Source organism: Zalophus californianus, chromosome X (assembly GCF_009762305.2).
Source record: "Zalophus californianus isolate mZalCal1 chromosome X, mZalCal1.pri.v2, whole genome shotgun sequence".
In the NCBI taxonomy this organism is placed as follows: Eukaryota; Metazoa; Chordata; class Mammalia; order Carnivora; family Otariidae; genus Zalophus; species Zalophus californianus.
In genome coordinates, this window is record NC_045612.1 from 102574263 (window position 1) to 102598709 (window position 24447).

The 24447-nt window shown below is 41.2% G+C and overlaps 1 protein-coding gene across 2 annotated transcripts in view; it reads left to right on the top strand.

Annotated features, from left to right (window-relative positions):
* Nucleotides 1-24447, top strand: part of DMD (dystrophin) — a 2214577-nt gene that overhangs the window by 1974638 nt on the left and 215492 nt on the right. For both annotated transcript variants that reach the window (XM_027607979.2, XM_027607980.2), the window contains exon 61: nt 13636-13714. In XM_027607979.2, the coding sequence (XP_027463780.1) occupies nt 13636-13714 (79 nt within the window). The remainder of the gene's footprint in view (nt 1-13635; nt 13715-24447) is intronic.

Below are 24447 nucleotides of genomic sequence, written 5' to 3' on the forward strand. Positions count from 1 at the left end.
ATCTAAACGCAAAATCATTGAATGCTTTATATCCAACTGTCTATGTTCACATAGCCATGAAAAAAATCAATTGTGACACAATGAAGAAAAGGCAAGAAAACAAACCATTGTAATCACTGTATTTTGAAAGCTCTTCGCAAACAAATGTAAGATGCTTAAAAGAAGGGAGGAGAATGATGAATTGTTTGCTTACCAAAATAAAAGAAAAAATCAACATTATAAGCAAAAGTATTTGAAGTCTTAGGAATCTTTAATCCATTAAGACGATGTCAGTAATAGCATATAAAATGCCTGTTCAAACACCGCTCCTCAGTGGATGTGATATGCTAAGCTACATACTCTGGGTTGCTCTGGGTGTGTCACCTGAGTCGTGAAGCCTCCCGGATTGTTTTAGGCCTCACAGCTTTCTCACTTCTTCCTGGTCAGTAACAAAGAGACTGGCACTTAAAGAGTTTGATTTGCCCCATGTGCGGTGTTCTTCCCACAAGACACCAGGAGTGTCTCATGTTCTGTCTTTGCCACCGCGCACACCATGAACACACAGTACCATGTACATAACAGCACTCAAGAATGCTTGTGGAATAATTGGTTCTTGAGCTCACCTCTCACGCTGTTCACTCTAGACTTGTTTAGGCTCTGCTAAAAGAGAGGAATCACTTAGCCGTCCCCAACTGGCCTACCTGTGTATTGATGATAAGAGCAAAGATAGATACGGAACTTCCCCCCAGCGGTGTGTCTGCCAAATTCACCCACTCTGATTCTGCTCTGACCCACACCTTTTAACCCAAATAAGTAACTGAGTAAACAGAAACCATTTACTCAGTGCTTCTTTGTAGCAGATGCTGTTACACGCTTTACAGGTCGTCTTTTTTAGTCAGATACAGTATTTCTGCCCAAGCCATAGTAGGGATCTTGTTAAGGTCAGGACCAATGACATGAGGGGCTTTGAGAATTCACTCCCCCCCCTTTTGTAATCTTTCCACCACTCCATCTAGTCTTTCTTCAACCATTCTTGATTGACTGTTTTTGGGTTATCCTATCGAGCTCTGCCCCAACATACCGGGGACCCAACCTGATTCGTACACACGTCCTTGTCACGTAGGATGAAAGCCTGGTCCCCTTACGTTAACCAGCTAGCATACGGCTCTTGTTTTGCTTCCTGGCAGCTTATCCTTTCTACACCTGTTCTGTGCTTCAGTTCATCCTAGAATACTGCTCTGACCATGGTATTTATTTATTGAAAAAAATAACGTAAAATATGAAAATGTAACTAGTAGTTGCCACCAGGATGGGAAGCAAGATGGTGGGAAAGATATGGTAAAAGGGAGACTGGTTTTTAAAGATTTTCGTTTGTTTGTTTTTCTTGAATTTTGTTATCATGTGAATGCAGTAAAAGTAATGAAAATTTTAATAATTATTTTTAAAAATATTTTCATGCCTTCCCATAAATGACAAAGTCTCTGTTCTTTTTTTTTAAGATTTTATTTATTTATTTGAGAGAGAGAGAATGAGAGCCAGAGAGCACGAGAGGGAAGAGGGTCAGAGGGAGAAGCAGACTCCCCGCCGAGCAGGGAGCCCGATGTGGGACTCGATCCCGGGACTCCAGGATCATGACCTGAGCCGAAGGCAGTCGCCTAACCAACTGAGCCACCCAGGCGCCCAACAAAGTCTCTGTTCTTCACACTGACAGACAAGTACTGCTGTGGTCTGACTCCCAGCTACATTTCCAGCCTTAGATTATTCAGCCTTCCCTTTGTTTATATTCTACATCCAGGTCTTTACTAGTGCCAAAAAAAAAAAAATTGTTCATTCTGCTCTGACCACATGGAACCTTTCATCTGTTTTTGCCCATCAAATTCTTACCCAACTTTGAAGGCCTTGCTTAAAAGCAACTTCCTTCATTAATACCTTCTACACAGTCAATCACCTCAAGAGCTGTTAGGCTTCTTTTTTGGTTTGTTTTTTGTTTGTTGTTTGTTTAAGTAGGCTCCACACCCAGCATGGAGCCCAACACGGGGCTCGAGCTCACGACCCTGAGATCAAGACCTGAGCTGAGATCAAGAGTCAGACGCTTAACCCAACGAGCCACCAGGTGCCCCTTAGGCTCCTTTTAGCACAGTTGCCAGGAAAAGGAGTGGGTGTCTCCTGAGGGCCAAGAAGTGGACTCTCCGGGCACACACTTTACAACATCCCATTATCTGTACATGAGTTTCCTCATCTGTAAAACAGCCTAGGGGCACCTGGGTGGCTCAGTCAGTTGAGCCTCTGAGTCTTGATTTCGGCTCGGGTCATGATCTCAGGGTTGTGGGATCAGGTGCCACATCAGGCTCCATGCTCAGTGCAGAGTCTACGTGTCCCTCTCCCTCTGCTCCTCCTCCCACTTGCGCTCTCTCTCGCACGCTCTCTCGCTCTCTCACACTCAAATAAAATTAAAAAAAACAACAAAAAATAAAATGGTCCTAATGGAAGGACCTTCATCACTGGGTTGTTGATTCTTTTAAATATTTAATTGGCTGCCTACGATGAGACCGGTGCCAACCTGGATCCTGGGGATACAGAGGTGAATGAAATAGACTATGCCCAGCTCTCAAGTTTATTTTCTGATAGGAGAGGCTGAAATGCACAGTCTACCGTTAACACAGCACTGGGAACATAGTGAATGCTCTATAAACGTTAGCTGTCATGACTATTGTCACTGTTGCCGGTATTCAGTACTTCTTTTTATAGATGAGGAAACTAAGGCCTATAGACACTTAGATGAGATGCAGAAGGTCAAGTAGCTAGTAAGAGATTCTAACTCTGGTCTTCCTGCCCCAGAGAACTGGTAGCCTTTCCACTACGCTGGTGGCTCCAAAAATAGGCTCTACGGCAGACTCCTTGGGGGAGCTTTACAGAAAGTACAGATTCTCAAGCCCCAGTGGCAGATGGACTAGGTCAGAAATTCTGGAGACAAGCTAAGAATCTGTTTTTTGGAAATTTCTCAGGTAGTAGTGATACACGGTCAAATTGGAGAATGACTGGGGTACGTGAAAATCTTTCCCAAGCTACTCCGGTATGCCTATTTGTAAATATCTAATCCATAAATTCATGAAAAATAGGCTCCTTGTTTTCTTATTTTTTTCTCCTTCCTCTCCTAGCAAAGTACCTTATAAGCACTCAATAAGTATTTGAGTAATTAATTGCTTCATTATTTAATTAAAATTGCTCTTAAAATGCAAATATTCACAGCTGTGATACTGGAAGCCTGTTATGAGCAATCATTGATCTTCCTAGGAATATTTATTAATCAGCAAAGAACTGGGACTTGAGCAGGACACGCTAAACATCTAGGAATGGGACCGAGAAGGTCTCCAAACCAAATGTTAGCCACATTGTTTGCGTAGCCTGGGGCCCTCTCTTAGCTTGCCAGCACTTCATTGACAACTTCAGGGAAGATGCAAAAAATGTGTTAATAAAACTCAAGAGATTGCAGCCCCTAGTTTCATTTCTTTTAAGTTGACACATGTATCTGGTTTGGGAAACTGGGGAAATCTTTTGTTTTGTTTTGTTTTTTGAAAAGAAAGCGAAAAAATCCTTTATTCTTATCACACCACGAACATGGAGTTCACTGTTATACGTTAAGATTATAAAGCAGGATCCCAAAATGCAGTGGCTGATTATTCACAGTAGACATATTAAGTCAAGAAGCTTATTTTTTCTCTCTTTGCTAAGGCACAAAGCCTGGGGCTATATGCATTTTTATTACACTTTACTGTCTTGGTTTCACTTGAGGATTAAAAAGAAAGTCAAGGTACAGTGCACATATCCTGATGGATTTTAGGATTTCTTGCTTTAGTGAAAGGAAGAATCTCATAAAGTACTTCAGATTATTGCTCAAGGAAGTATACCTACTTCCGTGATGACCTAAAAATTCAATCTTTTGTTTCTCCTATAAACGATCACACTGTATTTGGGAATGTTTTTCCCTGTAGTTTTCTATATCATGTAAAGCCACATGTAAAAAAAAAATAGCTTTTAGATTTGAAGTGAAAATATCTACAATAGTTCAGAGAAGTCTTTAGGACTGTTCAAGGAGTTTATAAACCACCTCGGGGTTGGGGTGAAGGTATGGGGAAGGAGGGGGGGGGGTAGTGGGAGAGCGCTCAGCCTGAGAGCTGTAAAGAAGCCCAGGCAGGCAGCGAGACTGGAGACAGAGGGAGTGAGTAGATGTCCAGTTTAACTTCAGTTCTGACAAATCCACACCAAGAAACAAAAGAAGGGCATTGTACCAGCCTCTGTGCTTCGTTAAAAAACATGAAGTGTACTTGCTTCTTTAGCCTGTGCCTTGTTTTCTGATATGTAAAGGAGAGAGAAGCACCGACTGTTGTAGGACTTGGAAGTGCAGTAGATGAGATCTTCCAGTTTATTGATTTGTAACCAACGTCCTGATACTGGTTTGGCAGCTCTGCATCAGTGAGCCCAGAGAAAGGCGCTTTTCAGTGGCTGGAAGAAGAGCTGGGAACTGGAAACAGGGGCTCCTGGCAGACAAGGCTCTCGGATACGCGGTCAAATTGACTACGAAGGGAGTCAAGGTCAGGGAGCTTTGGAAATGCTGCAGATAGTGTGGGACGTAAGGGATGTGGATTTCCTTGGTTAAGGAGTGGTGTGTGCGTGTTTGAGCAAATTCTCCCTGCTGACCATTATTATCAAGGTGACTAGTAGAACAAACTGAAAAATCTACAAGTGTATCATTGCCCAAAATAGAAGAGTTTCACTGGGAAACAAAAAATGTGTAATTACTGGTGGTGTATCTTTTTTCATTTGTCTTCCTGATTTCATATTTCAGTATGAATTTGCTAACAGCTATATAAGTTGTCTTTTTTTCAGATGATACCAGTTCTGATATAGTCCCTTGATAATTATTTCAAATTGCCACTTCTGGTCCTTGGGAACACTCCCGTGTGCTAATACCAGGAGGGATAATTATGTAATTACCATGAGAGCCTTATGCTACTTGTGGCCCAAAATGCCCCCAGATAGGAATGCAACAGTGGCTCCGGGAAATTTCTGTGAGAATGATATCTTCCAAATGTGGAATAAATAAAAGCTCAAGAATAAACAGCAGAGGCTGATATGCAAACGATTTAATGTAATGGTGTTGCAAGGTGTGAGCCACTTGACTTTAGTTCCTGCTGCAAATCATGACATACATTAAGAAAGCTTTTAAAAGGGAACCTATTTTTTAAAGATTTTTCATTTATTTATTTGACAGAGAGAGCATAAGCAGGCGGAGTAGCAGGCAGAGGGAGAAGGAGAAGCAGGCTCCCCGCCATGCAAAGAGCCCGATGCGGGGCCCGATGTGGGGCTCGATGCGGGGCTCGATCCCAGGACCCTGGGATCATGACCTGAGCCGAAGGCAGTTGCTTAACCAACTGAGCCACCCAGGCGCCCGAAAATGGGAACCTATTTTTCAAGATAAAATCTGCATCCAGTTACATCAGCCAAGCAGAGTAATTCAACTTTTATCTCTTTGAAACAAAACAAAACAAAAAAAGGCAGAAGAAACTCTTCCTATGATCTCTTCCCTTCCCATCACATTTTTTCCTCACAGTCTGTAGATGTAACCAAAACTAAAGATTTTGACAAATGAACCAGAATAGGAGGCTGATTGCTGCCTTTCTAAATTAAAATTAATGATACCCTGAAGGTACTTGGGTCTCTGAAGTCAACTTAATGTTGCTACAACCTCACTCCATTATCACAGAATGAGGCAGTTGCATGAGCATGAGAACCAGTAAACACACTTCCAAGGTGCACGTGAGAAATCAGTGAGGGGAAAGCTGAAGGCTTAACAATGGGGCAGAGGACTTGGTGTTTGTCCTCCTGTGCTTTCCAGTGGATGGAAGAGTCCATCAGAATGAGGAGAATCATGTTCCTGGAGAAACCATGGGCTATGTGGGGGAGGAAATATAATTTTCCCTCTATCCTTCTAGGTTCTTGGCAGAGACCTCCTGTAATAAAAGACAGATGAGCAGGAGAAAAGCAAACAGAAGTTAAATAACAGGTATACAAGGGAAAGACCCAGGAAAACTGAGTAACTCACCGAAATGGCTCAAACCACCACCTCTAATACCACTTGCAGCTAAAGACAAAAGAAAGATGTTGGGGGCTGCGGGGGAGGGTAGATCAGTTAGGGGAGGTTGGGAGGAGGTTGGGAGGAGGTTGTGAGCACAGTAAACAAGGGTAAGGTTCTTATTCAGATTTCAGTTTTGCTTTCTCCGTTGTTAAGGGTTTCTACAGATTGAGTCGTTCTCCTCTTCCCAGGACAGAGCAGGAGACCCCCTTAAAATGCAGATTTCCCTTATAAATGTAAATTTCTCTTACAAAACATAACTTCTGCTGGTTTCAGGGCTTCTCCAGTGTCTGCTGTTTCTGAAAAACTAATGAGCTTGACTAATTCTTATGCCAAAGAGGCATGTTTGGGGGTGGCAAGTTCTGCTGCCCTTCAGCCGGCTCTAGGCGAGGCTCCCACTGACATCACGCCTCCCCTGTCTGGCCGAGGCTCACAGCCCTTTCATTTTAAGCTCTGTTTTGCCGCGGAGTCTGTGCACTCCGCCAGTAGGTTGTACAGAACACAGCTGGGGACGGCTGGTGGCCGGTGGAGAGATGAATGGAGGAGAAAAGAAAGGGAAAACAGAGAATAAGAAAAGGAATCCGAGATTAAGAAAGAAGGGAGTCAACACAGAAGTAAAAAATAGAAGGGGAAAAAAAGCTATGATAAGAGAAGATCATAAAGAGAAGCGGATGAATGATGGTCTCAGATGGCACCCTTTAGCATCCATGATATAAATCCGTGATTTATTTCTGTACACAAATAACATTTAAATTTAGATAAATTTTACTTGAAATCATTTCTTGGAGCCACAGTGTTATGATGAGCACTCTACACAAACTGAAAGCCAGAAATACCATGCAAGTGGTATTAGAGGTGGTGGTTTGAGCCATTTCGTGAGTTACTCAGTTTTCCTGGGTCTCTCCCTTGCATACCTGTTATTTAACTTCTGTTTGCTTTTCTCCTGATCATCTGTCTTATATTACAGGAGGTCTCCGCCAAGAACCTAAAAGGAAAGAGGGAATAATATATAGCATAATACATAATTATGCTCCTACTCAGAGTGAGCACTCTGTTAGCCCTGGGTGCTTCCCCATGATCTATTCTGAAGTCAATCGCCAGAAACTCTTTTTCACTCAAAGGTGTTTCAATGTCAAGAAAACACATAAATAAATGGAAGGAAAAGAGAACTCAGCCAATCTTTGCACTCAACAAGCCTGGATGGTTTTGCCACCGAGCTGTACCTATCACAAGCTCTCATTCCAAACCTTGTCTGAGACCATTTTTTTCCCAGTCAAACCTCAAAATAAATCAGAATTAGAACAATGGATTTTAAGTGAAAGGGATTATGATTAGTTAAAAGGATTTTAACTGAAACTGTAATAAATCTCAAGAGAGTTTCCAGGATAACGATTGAGCATGTATTTATGAGTTTTACAAGTAAGGATTTGGAAGTATGAATGAATTATGAAGGCCTCCCCAACACAGACACATGCATACAAAAAACTGTACAAACTGCAAAATTTCAGGAAAAAAAAACTCACGAATAGACCGTAGAGAGTCATTTGTGTACATGTGTGTGGTCTATTCACTATCAGCACAAGGAGAGGGTTTTTGTTTTTGGGTTTTTTTACGGGTTCATTCGTGTAGGTGTGAAGTCTGGTTCTTACATGCCCATGGATATTTAGCAAAGGTCTAGACAAACTGAAAGCCAGAAAATGGAAATGTACATGCCCAGTTACATCTTTCCCCAAGCTGGAGTAAACATGATCAATGCATGAAGTACCCGTTAAAACACTTGGATGCTACGTAGAAATCACATCATTGAGCAATGTCTTCCCGCATCAGGATGGACCCCTTGGCTCTCCTTAAACCTCCAGTGAAGATGAAAACTTAAAAGTGATTAACAAGTCAAAAGAAAAAGTGGAAGCCCTTGAGAATTGAAAATAAAGTTGAGTAACATTTAAATTTAGATAAATTTTACTTGAAATCATTTCTTGGAGCCACAGTGTTATGATCTCTCCTGTTTCTTCTCTTTTTGACTTTAGGCAGTTTTGGGGGAAAAAATGAAATAAGGATGTCCTTCAGAACACATGGAGGAATGGACTGAGCTTTGGGAAATAGTCAAAGCTGAGAATAGAATGTGTTATCATCAATTTAGTTGAATGACTTGGTGTTCATTCCTTATTCCTAAAATTTTGCTCTCTGGTCTACCATAATCACATTGAGCACAGCGCCTAACAGATCACGGGAACTCAAAATGTCTTTTCATTCATCACGTTTATCAAATATTTATTGACCATCTCCTAGGTATTAGGCACTGTGCTAAACTATGAATAAGATAATCAAGGTCTGTATCTTCATGGGCAAGTAACTTGGCATTCTAGTAAGTATCTTTTGAGTGAATGAAGAAACATTTCTTAAAGGCATGAAAGAAGGGAGGTCTCCGCAAACAGTGCACTGCCTACAGAACTCATCTGAAATGAGAAAGCAAAGGAGAATAATATATACTCCTTGTAGCTCTCAAATATGATTGTTTAAAAATTAGAACAAAACAAACAGGAAGGAGATTTGGGCTCTTGCTTTGCCTTGCACATTATTACTTTAAAATTGTTTGAGTCTGGTATTGTAGGCCCAATAAATCGAAATGATTTTTTTTTTTAACTTTGATCATCAAGAAGGAAGGAAAGAAAGGAGGGAGGGAGAGAGGGAGGTGAGGGGGAAGGCAGGTCTTTGCAAAAATTGTGCCGAGAATCACACAATAGGGAATTCTTCATGCAAAATGCAGTTGTTCGGGTGACACTTCTTGAATAAACTGTACATTAATTCATTCAACTAATAATTAGAGTATCTGCTATATGCCAGGTACTGTGCTAGTCAGCGGGGATATAGTAGGGAAAGAAAGATGTGTCCCTGTCCTCACGGAGCGTATTAAAAAAAAAAAAAAAAAAAAGACCTTTTTCAATTTTCTCTGACATGCTTTACTGAGGAATACTGCAAACTAGATTATGAGTACTCAAGGAGCAGATGGTAGTTTTTTGCCCATCTGGGATAGTTCTAAAGAATAGACCCTTGTGTATCAGTAGATAAGGATTCTTCCAGTTCTAAGCTTTCGTGATCTATGATCTAATAGTAGAAACAGGATGTATGCTTCCCCAAAAGATGTTAAACTTGTATTTCTTTTTATAAAAGGAAACAGAGGTCGGGGCGCCTGGCGGGGGGGGGCTCAGTCAGTAAAGCGGCCAACTCTTCATTTCAGCCCAGGCCATGATCTTGGGGTCGTGGGATCGAGCCCCATGTCAGGCTCCATGCTCAGTGGGGAGTCTGAGTATTCTCTCTCCCTTTCCCTCTGCCCCTTCCCCCCTCTCTAAAATAAATAAATCTTTAAAAAAAAAAAAAAAGGAAACAGAGGTATTGCCTGTTAATTCAGAAGAAAGTGGGTTCTTCCTATCTCTTTGAAGAATTCTAGTTCTACTCCTTTGGCTCTTCCTACCCTGCTCACCTTCTAATACTCCATTCTACCCTTTTAGTCTCACTTGCCTTGCCTTCCTTTAATGACTGAGACAAATTGCTCATCTCCAACTGGCCCTACTCAACACCTCCAGTTAAAATCTCACTGTTAGGTCAGATGCATCATGTTCCCTATGAATTCATCCGGCCATATGCCACCCCCCCTCCTTTGGAATTTCCATCGGCAACATCCTTACCCTCCCAGTCTTCCACACTGGAAATACATGGGTTCTGTTTGCTTCTTCCAAAATGAAGCTCCAACCCCAAAATTAATCAGTTCTTCCTTCTTTCAAAATACCTCCTCATCTGCACCTTCTCTCCCACTCCAGGCCACACAGTCTTAATTGCAACACCTGTCACCCCACACCTAGGTGATAACAACAGTCTCCAGGTCCCTCTTGAATCTGTGTCTCAGACCTCGCTGACAGACCCAACTGCCTAAACCTGCACACTGCTTTCTCAAATCCTGAGTCCCTGCGCAGAAATCTTCCCTGGTTCCCTTGGCCTTGCCAGGGAAATCTCGAGCCTCAGAGTCTGGAATGCCTTGCTGTGGATCTCTGCTTCCGAGACACCTAGCTCACTGTACCTCACCATCCTCGGCAACAGCCGCGTTCTGCCCCAGGCCTTTCCTCGGCCTGTCCCTCTTCCTCACCTCCAAACCTCTGTGTGGCCAAGGACCAGAGACTCTAGTGTCTGCTCCTTGCGTGTCTGTTTAGGGTTTAACGAATGCTTGTCAAAAGAACAGAGAATTAACCGAGTAAAGAAGGAATTATGCCAGAATGCAAGTGCTAGTATATCATTTGTGGCTTTTGCTCCCTAGTCTGTATATGGTACTTGATATTGGTTCAAAACACAGCCAGTTAGAAAGGTCTGATACATGGCGCCTATTGTTACAAAAGTTTATCAAATTTCATTTCCTTGCCTAATTGCTCACAGAATAAAGTGCCTTTGTTCTTTGGTAGCTACACTGTGCCTTCAAAGTTTTTCTCTTTCTGAAAATGATGTCTTTGTTTATTCACCTGTGCATTCAATCCAAAGATAATCTGTGAAAAGAAATATTTTATGCTTAATTCTTTCGTTATGTTAAGACTGTTGCCTGAATGTTTCATTTCATTTTGTGACACATTTTTAATTTCAGTCTCTCTCATGCGTTTTCTTAACTTTGAGTTATAGGGATGGGAATTCACTTCTGTCTCCTTTTCATTTCTTGACATTATTGGGTGTACGCTGGAAACTACCTCTGGAGATCTCCTCATATAAGAAGAAAGCGCCCTTAGAGATGCGTGGCCTCTGATGGACTCAGATGCTGCCTCCACCTGGTCGCTCTGAATCTACCAACATCACTGCCAGGCGACAGGGCCCGTGACACGGTCATGCTCCTTTATCACCCCCAAATGTTCACAATCATCTCTTGATTAATTTGTTCATGAAATGACCCATTCTGTATTTAGAAACAATTATGTATTCCAAACATTCATTTGCATGTGTTCTCTATAATCTTATGGCATCACCTTCTTCATGACCAGGAACTGACCTTGCATTAGATCATAAAATATACCAACGACTAAACTTTCATAGATGTGGACGCCAGATTTGTTCTGCGTTCGATAAATGGGAAGGCCAGCTGCACATTAAATATGGATAAAATACTTGCCTTTCAACTTTAATCCTTAAAATAGCAGTTAAGACCAAGAGCCAGAATGAATTTGAATCCTGGCTCTGCCGGTTTGCTATTTAAAGTGAATCAAATTTTGTTGTTGTTGTTTTTTAACCTCTCATGTTTTAGTTCCTACATCAGTGAAGTGGGCAGATACTATGACTTCTTACCACTGAGTTACTGTGAAACTTAAATAAGTTAATTCATATTGCCATTAACGGAGTACTTAATAAATTTTAACCATTTTGGGGGGGCGCCTGGGTGGCGCAGTCAGTTGAGCATCTGACTCTTGGTTTCGGCCCAGGTCATGATCTCAGATCAAGCCCCACGTCGGGCTCCACTGTCAGCAGGGAGTCTGCCTGAGATTCTCTCTCTCCCTCTCTCTCTCTGCCCCTCCTCCCACTCATGCACACACTCTCTCTCAAATAAATAAATCTTAAATATATATATATATTAGCCATTTTTTGTGTCTCATGTACTGCCTTGCCTGCAATGACCTATTCCTCACCATGTGTTAATCATAAAGCAACAAAACAGTAGTTGCTAACATTCATTGAGTAATCACCATGTGAAAGAAAGCAGGCCAAACACTTCACATGTCTTAGCTATTTCCCACAACAATTCTTTGAGGTACATCATATTGTTGTTCCATTTTACGGATAAGGAAAGTTAACATTAGAACGATATACCCAGGGGCGTGCAGCGTGCAGTCAGTGTCAGTACACATTCTGGTTTATTCTCCCAGATCTGTCTATCTATGTGTGTCAGTCACACATACGCATTGGTTTGCTCAACTAGTCATTAAACCTTTGTTACCACTCAGAGTGTGCAGGGTTCACGGCACTCTGCCAGGGGGAGCGTAGGGGAAGAGAGGTAAGCAAGAAATGGTCCCGGCTATCAAGGAATCCACAGTGCATTGTAGGAGATACCCATGTCCATGTCCTTGCAACTAAAACAGATGGTGCGATAGAAGTGCTCTGAGTAGAGACTATGTGCTGTGAGGATGTTGAGGAAGCAATCACTCCTAACCCTGGGGGACTGGAGAGGGGAGCGTATAAACATAGAAAAGACTTGAACTGGAAGAGAAGGGAAAGAAGAGCACTCTAGAGAGGAGGAGCAGCAAGAACAAGTCAGACAAGTGTTACATTGGATGCAATGTGGCAGGACGGGCAGGTTGAGTTTGGCCGGTAATGCAGGGTCATACAACTGGGAAGGGAGTTTTGATGTGTTCTTCATGCTTTTGTGTGTGTAACAGTGAAGCAAATCCTGCCCTTTTTGGAAATCCACATGCTTTGCCAAATAATTTGGTCCCAGCAAAGATGGGCAAGGCTAGAAGAAGATGAAAAAAGAAGATCGTTCTCGATCTGTGTCAGGCCCTTGATTCCATACTGCAAGGTCGGAGTCAGCTTTAGACCAGACTACCTGAGCCAGATTTCTGACCCATTTAATACCTGTTTTATCTCTTGGGAATTACCCACACCATAGGAGCAAACCCACTCGAGCTCCGCTGGCTCTGGGCAAGAGCGACCAACCCCTTGTTTAGCATGGGCCTTTCAGAACCAAATTAAGATCCAGATTTATGGAGCCTACAGGCCTGGGGCCACCATTAATATCCAGTTGGCAGAATGCCAGATGGCAAAGTGTACCATTTCGCCTGTAAAATTCTTCCTTTTTCCCCCACCCAGAATGGAATTCACTAAGCTATCAGGACACTGTCAATGTATTACAGAGAAACCTAATAGGAAAAAAAGAGTGGTACTTTTTATTTCATGCCACCTAAAGACACACTTTTCAATACTTTTCAGGTCTACTAAAAACTGAAATCTGAAATTTTCTTTTTTCTCATTTTCTCCCCGACATTTAAGCCTTGCCTCTACTTCTTAGATATTTGAGTATTAATCAACCTACTTGTTAATTATCACTCAGTGATCCATCAATCATCAATAGGATTCCAAAAACATGAGTCAAAAACAACAGACTAAGACAAAATATATGCCCTTTCTGAGCTCCTTTAGCTATGACATATAACAGGGAATGACAATCTCCCTAACCTTTGCATGAAAGATTTAGAGTTTGCATTTTTGATGGTACTCATTGGAGCAGTAGTTCATTTGTGTCTGCCAATGAGTAGAGTGTGAAAAAAAATCTCATTATAACATTATCAAGAAAGCAAATCTTTTTTGTTTGGCCTCAATTTGATAAAAATGGGTCTCGGAGGCCATCTCTGGTAAGCAGATATTAAAACCAGGGTTATAAATTGTTGCTTTAGTGTTCCAGCTTTTGAGGCCCGAAAGATCTTACCAAAAAGGGTACATTGTTTTCATTGCTCCTCATTATATGTGATGAGAGAACATCATTTCTCTCCTCTTCCTCCCAGGTGGCCGTTGAGGACCGCATCAGGCAGCTGCACGAAGCCCACAGGGACTTTGGGCCGGCATCCCAGCACTTCCTTTCCAGTAAGTTGCTGTCACCTTCCATTGCTTAATGTCTTCATTGCTTCTTGGTAGCGAAGAATTAAGAGTTGAATTATGATCATCTCTGCCAAGTGCACTGGAGGTGTAAATCATCCTGAAATACAACTTGGGGGGAGAATCCAGGGGATTGGGAGAGGAGGTCCAATTAGATCATTTTGTCCAGTCTTCAGCTAACACATAATTGTTTCCTGCAATGTGTTCTCGAGTGCTAACTTTGGTAATGTTTTTGAATCTTTACTTCTGCTTGTAGCAGTTCACTTCATAAGCTGATAATTATGATACCATCTAATTATGATGGGATCATTCAATACGTGTTACTGGGAATCTATAATTCTTTACGTAATTCATTAAATACTGCCTGCCTCCAAGTTGGAAGCTCAGCCTATTGGGTTTCCTCTCCCTAACCATTCTTACTGTTTTTTTATCCTTGACCGCTCTTCATTCTTTTACTTTAGCTTTACTCTTTTATTAATTATATTTGTGGCACTAATTATATTATTAGTATATATTATTGATAAATATTACATATTTTATAATAACTAAGAGGAACAGCCTTAGTTAACGGAGGGTTTACTATTGGAACATCCTATTAATGTAACAGTACATATTAAATTGTCAAGCTCCTGTTGTCCTCTGATTGATGTTACTAATTTCTACCACTCTTTGATTACAAAAGCATGGATGTTGAGGGTTTCTTCTGTTTAAGAAGCCATATTTCTACCACATGGAGTTAACATGTGCTAACATTTTGGCATATTTCTTGTCATACATGAGTATGTATGAGGGCCTCACCATCATTTTAAGGCAATTACTTTGTGCCTGGCAATGTTACAAATATGAACTAATTTAATCCTCATAGCACCCTCTGAGGTAGATACGTTATTATACCCATTTTAAAGATGGGGTAATTGAGGAACACAGTCACACAGAGATTGACTGACAGCCAGGATTCAAACCCAGCTTGGTTCCAGAGTCTGTTCTAGCCACTACACTGGACTGTCGTTTACTTAATTTATGTATTTTATAGACAGGAAGTAATTCTGTATGATTTCCCTTCACTCTCCTGCCACCTTCTTTTATTGTCATTTTCTCATCTTTCCCTTTGTTTTCCATTTCCCACAGGTTAAGAAAAAGATCTTTACTCACTTTTTATTCTTTTTAAGATGTATTTATTTGAGAGAGAGAGAGAGAGTAAGAGCACACGTGCAGAGTAGGGACGAACTGAGGGAGAGGGAGAGGAAATCTCAAACAGACTCCATGCCGAGCGTGGGGCCTGATGTGGGGCTCGATTCCATGACCCTACGATCGTGACCTGAGCCAAAACCAAGAGTCGAACGCTACTGCGCACCACCCAGGCACCCCTTTGCTCACATTTTAAAGTATTTGACCAGATGTTTTCATGTATCTCCAGTTGGCTCTTGTCTTTTAGAAAAAAGTTCCTAGAAGGTGATAGTCCTTTTTGTTATACATTGACAGTGTATTAAGTAAGAAATTGTCTTACGTTCTTGACTGGGTCTCACCTTACTCTGTATGCAGTCGTTATTTGGACATGCTTAGGATGGGCCAAAAGAAGGGGGGCAGGTGAAAGCAGTGTATGCAATCAAGTGGATTGTGGCTTCTAGGAGTGCCTCTAAAAAAATGACGAGGCCTGAGGATTTTGTCTTCTGTACTTGTCCAAATCTCTGGTCGGCTTAAGTCACCTTGGTGACTGCCACTCTATTTGATTTCATTGAAATTAAATGTGACAAATATTTTTAAGTGACTCGTAAGCCGTAAACAAAAATATCACTCTTATGAATATTAATTACTCCTCAGATGCCAGGTGTATTCATTCATCCTTTATTCTCTCTGCCTGCCCCACCCAAATTCCCATGTCTTCCCCATTAAAACTTCTTTTCAGAAAATGACATGTTATTTAACCCAGGTGACAGGTAAAGTTTAATGTGTACTTCTCCTGGGTTATTTGCATTTTAATAGGGTGAAAAGCCATAAGTCTGAGGAATGACTCTCTGTTGGTAGAACATCAGCCATAATCTCTGAGTTGTGAGGGAAGAACTTTGAAGGGCCAGGTGGAGCATGTTTACACCTTTTAAACAATATCACACTGGTGCCCACTTCCAGAAAGTTCAGGCTAGTAGACACGGATGTTCATAACAACACTCATTTACATGCTTAAATGGAGCCAGCCCCAGGAGTCACCAATTTCTTACTCGTGTGGAATATTGATATATGCTTTGAAGCTTTGCTTATGGATATCAAAAAATACCAATTTGGTGTAAGGGATATTTGAGAAATAGGACAGTGAGACTAAAGACTGAATGAAGACTGTTTCTTTGTGTTGTCCTTTTTTTAAATTACAGAGGTAATATATGCTCCTCAAGGAAATTTTGGAAAGCAGAGAATACAGAGAAAAAAAAATGACCCATAATCCCACCACTCAGAGAGAACCACTACAAAAAATGTGCTTCATATGCTTTCTGTCTTCCTCTCAAGGGGGCGTGTGTATGTGTGTGAATTCAGATTCCCTTCTTTTAAACCAAACAGGAATAAAATCACATTACCGTTTTATGACCCCTTTTTTCCCTTAGAACTATAATAAAAATATTTTTGTGTGTTTAAATATTCCTCTACAGAGTAATTTTTTAAATGGCTGGGTAGTATTCTCGTCTCTGGCTGTACCAGATTTACCAAGACAATTCTGAATTAAAGTCATTTCAAATCTTTCACTATTATATCCAGCTTTGTGACTAACATCCTTTGTACACCTTTATAAACATCTCCTATTCTTTCTACAAGATAAACGCCTAAACACACAACTGCTCTGTTAAAGGACGTTTACATTTGTATGGCTTTTGATATGTACTGCCACATGGACCTCTAGAAATCTCCAGAATTTGGGTGCCCCATCAAAACCACATTTGAGGCAGGGCATCTCTGAAGTCACTCACTTGCTGTTAAATTGTGTTCTGTGAAAGCAAAACAGTTTTCCCTATAAAACAAACAAAAATATGTTTGAAAAAAATACCACTAAGGCCATATCAAGTGATTTTGAATTGATAGATATGTAGTAATTTACTTCCAGGTTACTAGGAATAATAATGGGATGATTTCTGAGGCTTAGAAATTACAAAGAGAAGTAAAGATGAGCCATTAACTGCCCTCCCAAACGTGCTCACTGTCTCTCTCTCCTTCTCCCTCTCTCTCTCTCTCTCTCTCTCTCTCTCTCTCTCTCTCTCTCTCATACACACACACACACACACACACACACACACACACATTCCCCTTTGAAAATTACATTACCAGCTGTCTTTGTTTCTTATCAGTAGAGAGAGGCAGTCTTTTACTAAATAAAAGTATTCACTGTTTCTTCTTGGTGGTCCAATCTCTACTTGTTAAAGAAGTGGTTCCTTTTATCTTAGATCTGAGAGAAATGAGAAAAGAAAAACATTGTAAAATATGACCCTTATCCATTGCTAGACACTAGCTTGCCTTTAATTCTAGCTTTAGTATTCTACCACTTTTCTTAAGATTTTATTTTTAAGTAACTTCTACACCCAATGTGGGGCTCAGACTCATGACCCTGAGATAAGAGTCACACACTCCATAGACATAGACTGAGCCAGGAGGGCACCCCAATAATCTACCACTTCTTTTTTTAAGATTTTATATATTTATTTATTTGAGAGAGAGAGAGAGCACATGCAGGGGAAGAAGGAGAAGGGGAGGGAGAGGAGAGGGAAAGAATCCCAAGCAAATCCGGGGCTGAGCACGGAGCCCAAAGCCGAACTTGTCGCAGGGCTCGATCCCACGCCCCTGAGATCACGGCCTGAGCCAAAACCAAAAGTCAGACACTCAACTGCCTAAGCCACCCAGGCACCCCTCTACCACTTCTAACTGACTTCAGTAACTTAAACCAAGAAAAGGGAGAATTTGGTAATAGTGTGATTTTTAAAAATTATAAAATTTTTATATATATAGTGTATTATGTTATACACAATTTTGAATCACACTGTTAGCATTTATACATGTATTAAAATATATAGTAGGGGGGCACCTGGGTGGCTCAGATGGTTAAGCCTCTGCCTTTGGCTCAGGTCATGATCTCCAGGTCCTGGGATCAAGCCCCTTGTCGGGGGGGGGGGGGGGGCGGGGGAGGTCCCAGCTCAGCAGGGAGTCTGCTTCTCCTTCTCCCTCTGCCTCTCCCCCTGCTTGTGTTCTCTCTGTCTCTCTCTCTCTCAAATGAATAAATAAAATCTTTTAAAAAAGAATATATAGTAGGAAGGTACAGTGTCCATGTCTTCATATGTCAATGATCAAGAAAGTACTATAGTATTTATTGGCATAGTAGTCTGAAAATTGTCCATTTAAAATTATCTTCAAGAATTTATCTTCAAAAAAAAAAAAAGCCTGAGATCTTTTTTGTGTCAATTTTCTCAGTTCTCTGAGCTTCTAGTTTAAGTTTTACTTCACCAAGGATAACTATATATTTGAATAAAGGTAGAAATCCTTCTGTAAGAGTGAGAAGAACTTAGAGTTGTCTTAATGGTTTACCAGTTCTACAAAATCTTACCATTTGCAACGACATGGATGGAGCTGGAGAGTATTATGCTAAGTGAAATAAGTCAGTCAGAGAAAGACAAATACATACCATTTAAGAAACAAAACAGATGAGCAAAGGGAAAAAAAAGAGAGAGAGAGAAGCAAACCAGGAAACAGACTGTTAACCATAGAGAACACACTGCTGGTTACCAGAGGGGCAGTGGGTGGGGGGATGGGGGAAATAGGTGACGGGGATTAAGGACGGCACATGTTGTGACGAGCACCGGGTGATGTCTGGAGGTGCTGAATCACTATATTGTACACCTGAAACTACTTTAACACTGTGTATTAGCTAACTGGAATTTAAATAAAAACTGAAAATATTTTACCAGTTCTAGAATTCCCCAAAGTAGCATTTCCCAAGCCATATTCCTCAGAACATTAATGTTCTATATGATGTTAATAACTCTTCCTTGAAAAAAAAATCATTTTGGGGTCAATAAGATTGGAAAAACGGTAGCTTATAAAAGTAAGAAAGTTTTTTTATTGTTATTGAAATTGTTGCAGCCTTTACTATACATGGAAATGCTAAGAGGATAAAAAAGTCAGTAGCTCCTCTCTGTACTTACGTGGCTAGGGAGGTCTTTTTCAGGGATACCAGTTAATTTCTCACTAAACGTGCCATGGAACGTAGTATAGGATTCTTTGCCCTCAAGCGGTATTTGCCAAATGGTTTAATGATGAGAACTTTCTGCTGAAGGTAATAAGAACATGATCCAATTAAAAAGAAAATGAGTTATTTATAAGGCAAAAGGGTCAACTTTCTCTTTCCTGAGGTGTCTGGTTCCCACCCCCACCCCAGAAGTCCCCTATGCTGTGGAATTTCCTAACTGGAGAGGGGGGCTTAAGGGAGTAGCTGTATGAGTTGTTTTCCAAGTACTCATTAGTGAATACTGAAATCAGTTTAATGACTTGCAACCAACAATTTTTTAATGGAATGGAAGAGATGAGAAAATACCAGAGTACATTGCACAAGCAAGGTTAAGTATTGTTTTGACACTTTGGTTTCAATTAGGTGGCTGTGTGTGCATACGTGTGTGCTACAACAGAAAGTAAAATACTTTCCTTTTGTGGGTTGCAGTCCAAAAAAGTCTGAAAGACACTGAATTACGCCACCCCTACCCTTATTTTTACAGAAGATGGAATATGTGCAGAAAGATAAAATGACATCACCAAGGTTATAATAGATGTGGGACTGGAACCCAGTTTCTGCTCACACTGCCTTACCCATTGACAATAAACACTGAGGCCAGCAATTGTCTAGTTCATCTGATATTGCCACAGATTTCTCTCTTCTGTTTCTCTTGGCCTTGGCCATACTAAGTTGATTTACAGAGCCTGAATTTTCTCTGGATGCCTCTGGGCCAAGTGTTATCTCACTTGGGATATTAGTTAAGACTATAACCTTTGGAACTAGGCTGATGGGGTTCAAGTACTGGTCACATACTCCATCTCTTTATCCTCATCTGTAAAATGGGGATAATAGTAACATTTCATCAAATGTAAGACATATTCTCTAGCCACAATTATAAAAGCCCTGAAATCAGAATGTATCTAATGTCCAATGGTGTTTTGAATTCAATAAAATATGATAATATTACCTCATAGGGTTATGGTGAAGATCAAATAGTTACTGTGTGTACATACACACTATGTGTATATTTTATGTAAAATATATAGAACAGGGGCACCTGGGTTGCTCAGTCGGTTAAGCATCCGACTCTTGATCTCAGCTCGGGCTCTGATCTGAGGATCATGAGTTCAAGCCCCACACTGGGTTCCATGCTGGGTTTTGGAGCCTACTTAAATAAAATATATGGAACAGTACCTGGCACATAGTGGTACATAAGTGATTGCTATTAGCATTGGTGTCATTATCATTATCAACTTGACAGTGTAAGTTCATATCTGCCTATTAGAGTCAAACTAGATGTGAAAGTATCATTCATTCTTTTGTTTTTAATTGCATGTAACTAGTTCCTCTCCTTCCCAGAGATGTTTTTCATGGATCTAATCTGAAAGGGCAGTGTTTTTCATATTATACAAGCTCAATTGTTATTTGTGCAACTAATGAATGGATGAGTAATCAATGAGTAGACCTTAATCTTTTCAAGGACAGGATGGCTTTATATTCTTCAGCATCTAATATGGTAACTGTACTTAAGTAGATGTTCAGTGAAATCATTTATAGAGTGAATTATGTTTTATATCCAAAAGAAGAAGTAAATTTCCTCCTGACATTGCTAATACACAGTGGCATGAGATTTAGCAGAGTGACTATCACATAGTAGACTCTCAATAAATAATGTGACCTTTCATGTTGCCTCTGAGCAAGGACTAATAGCATTCAGAAGTTGACATGGTCATTTTCATACAAGTCTCCTGTGCTGTGTAATATAAGGAAAAAAGCGAACTTCACAATTAATTTGATCACAGCTCTATTAGAAAATAAAATAAAAACAACAGAAGGGTATGCCTAAAGACAAGACTGAAAAATATCAGAATGCAAAGAGCTATAGTGTTTTTTTTCATGTTTGCAGTTTTTTTAATAATAAGCGTGTATTTACTTTGATAATGGAAAAAAACAATAACAGTAAAGATTTTTATTCTCTAGCTTTTAATCCACTGACCTCTTAAAATCTTACCCTCTGTTGATGGCTATGGAACTCCATAAGACAAATTTCCTTTTTACTATTTGTTCTGAATTTAAAAGCTATGAGTTTCATTGAGTGATCTTCTTGCTCTCAGATTATGAGACACTGTAAAAAGAAAGAATTGATCACTATTTCTTGCAGGCTTTATCATCTTCAGTGCCTTAATCAAATCCCTAGTTAACTCTTTGTCTCATTAAAGCAATCCAGGCCTTTACAGTTTCCCCTTGCTACATCGGACTAAAAAGTTTGTTTCCATCTTGAGAGTTACCAAACCTTCCTCCCTGCACCCCACCCCCTACCGCCTCCTCCCACTCACACACTTAATAAAGAAGATGGGGGGGAAAAACTTTAAGCACATCTAATAATTGCTGACATTTCACTTAACAGTGCTCCAATCTATGCTACCTTTGTCCTCAGGGGATGGATGAATTTGAAATACAAGTGGGCCAATAATTTAAAGCTTCAGATCGGCTTAAGGAAGCTGTCGTGATAAGTTAGGAAGAAGCTTGCATCTACAATGTGAGATGATTTTCAGCCTAAAGCTTCCTTATCAGGGAAAAAATCTCAGGGCAAAATAATTGGGGCCAACTTCTTCAGCAGTCACATGCTGTCTCGAGTGTCGGGAATTTGGGACAGATGCCTTGTAACTTATCAGTGATGCTGGTAACAGCTCCATAAGTTCAAAGGTAGCCTTTCCGATGCCCACAAAAAGCAGTCACGGTGATAATAATTAAACTCTTTTCTCAAAACCAATTTCTATGGCCCTTTCTCCTTGAACTCAAATTTATATTCTCTGTGAAGACCTAGATTTATTTGCTTTAGAGTAACCTTAGTAACGAAATTTTGCATCTTCAGCCCTCTGTATCCATTTATTTGGACACATGAGGAAGCTTTGGAAAGTTCTCAGTTTCTGCTGTGGGAATTTGTGTACTGGAGCTGACTTTTACTGGCTTGAAAGAGCCAGTTGTTAAATATACAGCAATTGTGAGCTGGTTGTTAAACTTTGGTAGCTTGAAATCAGCCATAGTGGGACTACAGACCCCACCAAAATTGGCAAATATGGCAAATCAAGACGTTGTTTTTTTTGCGTAGCTGGTTTACCAGAACGCCACCAAATCAACGTCATTCAGATTACCCAAAGTTGTGGTGGCAAAGCTCAGGATCTAAATATCTATCTGCCTTAAGTTAGGATGACCACTGGTCCTGGTGTGTCTGGGATGTTCTTGGTTCGAGCACTGAGATTCCTGCATCTCAGAAAATCTCAGTGAAGAACGTACCGGGATGGTCAGGCACCACGGCCTTAAGTAATGTTTCATGGAAATAGATTCTTGTACAAGTAGTTTGCCTAAACAGCAGCTCTTGGGTGAAGAGGAGTGAGGGAGGGAGGAAGGATGCGGTGGGGGTTATGCTGGTGATGGAGTCAAGCTAAGCAAGGAAGTGGACACAAACTTTGGCCTGACCCCCCAGGACACTCTGGAGCACACATTGCGCCATAGAATTGGCCCCATTTTGAAGGACGGGAGCTGGGTTTTTGTTCCCCCACGTCAGTCAGGCATTGGCTGTGGATTTCTGGGGAGCAGAGGACAACAGTTCCCATTTCACTGAGGAAGGTTCTCTGGAGCCCCCGGGGGTGGGGGGGGGGGCAGTGGGCTGGTAGCAATCAACACTCATAGCAGCTGGGGATGGGTGTATCAGCGGGGAAGGGAGTTCTGAGGGGGACGCCAACAGCATTAACATGTCCCAGACTGGATGAAACTACTGTGCTACCCCATGCATAATCTGACTGTTGAACCCAATTGTGACATTTAGCTGGATCACAACCACCACTCCGCCACAGACCTGCATGGAGGTTTCTGGTGGCATGGCAGAAACTAAGCAAATGCTTGTTTCTTTCTTGTTTTCCTCATCGTGATGGATTTCTCTGGGCCTCATGGGGACCTAGGACACTGAGAGCAGCACCACAGCGCCGAGCCGGCGTCATGATACATGCACACTATTTCAGTGGAGTGCTGGCTCCGAAAGGTATATCTTTGCACTCTCCAGAAAATGAAGGCATTTGTGAGTTTGGCCTAGGGTAACATTTTGTCATCCATCCCAAAATACAAAGCTTTGCACAACAGAAATGGTGGAATCACATCCCTGTGGGCAAAAATCATTACTTTCGTTTTTCCATTTGGATGTTTTCCATTTTCAGAACACAACCAGTTTGGGATTACAAAATACTTTTTGGTAAGAACATTGAGGTGAGAACAAAGGCATTTTGTTCTTTTGCAGACTTACATAAACTGTAGCTGGTTTAAAAACCATTCTCTTGGGCCGCCTGGGTGTCTCAGTCAGTTGAGCATCTACCTTCGACTCAGGTCGTGATCCCAGGGTCCTGGGATCGAGCTCTGCCTTTTGCGGGGGGTGGTCCCTGCTCAGCAGGGAGTCTGCTTCTCCCTTTCCCTCTGCCCCCAGCCCAGCTCATGCTTGCTTGCTTTTTCTCTGTCTCAAATAAATGAACGGAATCTTTAAAAAAAATAATAAAATAAAATTTTTAAAAACCATTCCCTTGAGGGGTGACTGGGTGGCTCAGTCAGTTAAGCATCTGACCCTTGATTTTGGCTCACGTCATGATCTCAGGGTCATGAGATCAAGTCCTGGGTCGGGCTCCATGCTGGGCGTGGAGCCTACTTAAGATTCTCTCCCTCTCCCTCTATCCCTCCCCTGTCCCTGTCTTTAAAAAAAGAAAAAAAAAAAACTCTTGAATTTTTAAATATACTTTCAGATATCAGCAATAATAGTCATCTTGATTTCAGTCTACTGCAGATGAGCTTTGTCTCCTCCAAGCTGTAAGCAGTGGGGATAGACTTAGGTGATGAGGGGCACCCCTGGAAACATCAGGAATGATGGAGAATAGCAGTCACCATGAAGCTTGTTTGTTTCTCTCTTGATGTGCTTTGCTGTTGTAGACTCAAACTACCACAGTATCAGAGTTTCTCTCTCCTCTCTACCTTGTCCTTAAAGTTTCGACCATCTTGTGACTTCCGTTTTCTTCTTTAGCCCTCTAACTTTTTTTTTTAACTTTCCTACCTTTCTACCATCTAAATTTCTCTATATGTTACAATCAAACTCTCCAGGAAAGAGCGTCTGATTGGGTCAGGTATTTACAGTCCGTTTATATTGAAACCAGGCTTTCTTGACCGGGTACTCTAGACAATTCTTTGTTGGGGAGACTGTGCTGTGCACTGTCGGATATTTAGCAACATCCCTGGCCTCCCACCACTCTGTACCAGTAGCACCTGCCCTCTCAGTTGTGAGTACCGGAAATGTCTCCGGATGCTGCCAGATGTCCTTTGGAAGGCAAAATTGTCCCTGGCTGAGAACAACTCTTGTATACCTGACTCCTGGATGATGTGTAGCCATGGCAGTTGGGTCACATAGAACACTAAGTAGAAGGGCCTATGTGTGAGGAGTCATTTG